Source organism: Peromyscus leucopus, chromosome 7 (assembly GCF_004664715.2).
Source record: "Peromyscus leucopus breed LL Stock chromosome 7, UCI_PerLeu_2.1, whole genome shotgun sequence".
NCBI lineage: Eukaryota > Metazoa > Chordata > Mammalia > Rodentia > Cricetidae > Peromyscus > Peromyscus leucopus.
Window position 1 is genome coordinate 112,363,059 of NC_051069.1, and position 2,162 is coordinate 112,365,220.

At 45.7% G+C, this 2,162-nt stretch overlaps 1 protein-coding gene across 1 annotated transcript; it reads right to left on the bottom strand.

Moving 5' to 3' along the window:
- Positions 1–648: 648 nt before the first annotated feature.
- Positions 649–1,132, bottom strand: LOC114707667 (60S ribosomal protein L36a-like). The gene has a single exon (XM_028890468.2). It carries the CDS (start codon positions 1,056–1,058, stop codon positions 738–740), a length of 321 nt encoding a protein of 106 aa, XP_028746301.1. The 5' UTR covers positions 1,059–1,132; the 3' UTR covers positions 649–737.
- Between the last annotated feature and the right edge of the window lie 1,030 nt (positions 1,133–2,162).

Here is a 2,162-nt window from a genome sequence, read left to right on the forward strand (position 1 = left end):
GGTGTATCGAATAGGAGTGAGTTTACTTCAGATTATTCATTCCAACTGGCTATTGTTATTTGTTTACATGCTTCTATGGAAAAATATATTTTTGCCACATGCAGCTTATCCTTGTATTACATACAGCTTGAACTCATAAGAGCTTTCCTCGTGTGATCTTTCTTTCTTTTTTCAAGATTTATTCATTATGTATACAGTGTTCGCCTGCATGTCTGCCTGCATACCAGAAAAGAGCACCAGATCTCATTACAGATGATTGTGAGCCACCATGTGGTTGCTGGGAACTGAACTCAGGTCCTCTGAAAGAGCAGCCAGTGCTCTTAACCTCTGAGCCATCTCCAGCCCTCATGTGATCTTTCTTAACACACAAAGCACAAATTGTCTGATGTTCTGAATAAAGTTGCCTGTTGGTGAGACTTTAGTCAGCCTCATTTTTAGGCTCCATTCTCCAAAGTTCCACTGCCTTTAGAGTAAACAGGAGCATCTACATTTTATGACAGCATTACTTTACCTGTCTGATTTCCATAAGCAAAACTGTTCCATAGATGTGACTTCCCCTCATAACTAAAAATACTCAATAATGTATTTAAAGTTTTACAAGTTGTTCTGGATATAACTATTTCTTTATTTTTATTTTTATTTATTTACTTATTTTTTTTTATCAGTAACAATAACTTTATTTTCTAACAGGCAATTTTCCTACTGCTTCAGTATTTTCCTCTCAGAAAACACAAGTTTTAGAACTGGATCACTTGGCCCTTTCTCTTCTTGTCTCCTCCCAGTTCAAAATGCTTGCACCTCTTAATGGCCAGGATCCTCTTGGATCTGCAGTTGGGCTCGACACACTCAAGCCTGAGCATAATCTTCTTTGTGGTTTTGGCTTTCTTTCGGAAAATTGGCTTTGTCTGCCCACAGTAACCACTCTGCTTCTGATCGTAGCGCCGCTTTCCTTGGGCGTACAGGGAATCCTTGCTCTTCTTATACTGGGTCACTTTGTGAGGCTGATGCTTGCCACATTTCTTACAGAAAGTCCTCCGGGTTTTAGGTACTTTGACCATCTTTGCAGTAGAGGTGTCTATGTGATGAAAACGAGAGACCTGGCGTCCGAGATCGCCGCTTCAAACTCAGGAGCCGAACAGGAGAGGGCTATTTTTGTTTTTTTAATTAAGAAATTTTCTACTCACTCTACCTACCACCCACAGATCCCACCTCCTCCCTCCTCCCATCTCCCAGCCCTCCCTCCCAAGCCACCCCACATCCCCACATGCCCCAAATCAAGGTCTCCCATGGGGAGTCAGCAGAGCCCGGCACACTGAGCCTAGGTAGGTCCAAGCCCCTTCCCACTGTACCAAGGCTGCGCAAGGTGCCACACCTCAGGCACCAGATTCCCAAAAGCCTGCCCATGCACCAGGGACGGATCCTGATCCCCCTGCCTGGGTGCTCCCCAAACAGTTTGAGCCAAACAACTGTCTTCCGTATCCAGAGGGCCTAGTCCAGTCCCATGGGGGCTCCCCAGCCACCAGTCCACAGTTCATGGGCTTTCACTAGTGTAGCCAGTCATCTCTGCACTTCTTCCTGTCATGATCTCAACATCCCTCGCCTGCAGAATTCCCTCCTCTTTCTCATCGATTGGATTCCCAGAGCTCAACCTGGCACCTGGCCGTGGATCTCAGCATCTGCCTCCATCAGCCACTGGACAAAGGCTCTATGATGATAGGGTATTTGTAGCAGGAATGTTAAAAGTTCTTATTAATAAAATCAAACCCAAGCCGAGTTATTGGGGTCCATGCTGGTAGATCAGAGAGACAGGACAAGCCACAGCTATCTCACCTCACCGGATCCTCAGCTGGTCTTGTCTCCTCAGACTGGAGGCTTCTGAGTCCTCATCCCAATGGCTTTCAGCTGAATTGCTGCTTGAAAGCCTGAAGCTTAACCAGCCACATGCTTAACCAGCCAAATGCCTCTAGTTTCTGGTCCTCACGCCTTATATATCTTTTTGGTTTCTACCACCACTCCCTGGGATTAAAGGCTGGCTTTCTGGGATTAAAGGCGTGTCACCATGCTTGGCTATTTCCAACGTGGCCTTGAACTCACAGAGATCCAGAGGGATTTCTATCTCTGGAATGCTAGGATTAAAGGCGTGTGCTATCACTGCCTAACTA

Coding starts and splice junctions, on each gene's coding strand:
- LOC114707667 (XM_028890468.2), bottom strand. CDS start 1,058: ATGGTCAAAGTACCTAAAACCCGGAGGACTTTCTGTAAGAAATGTGGC.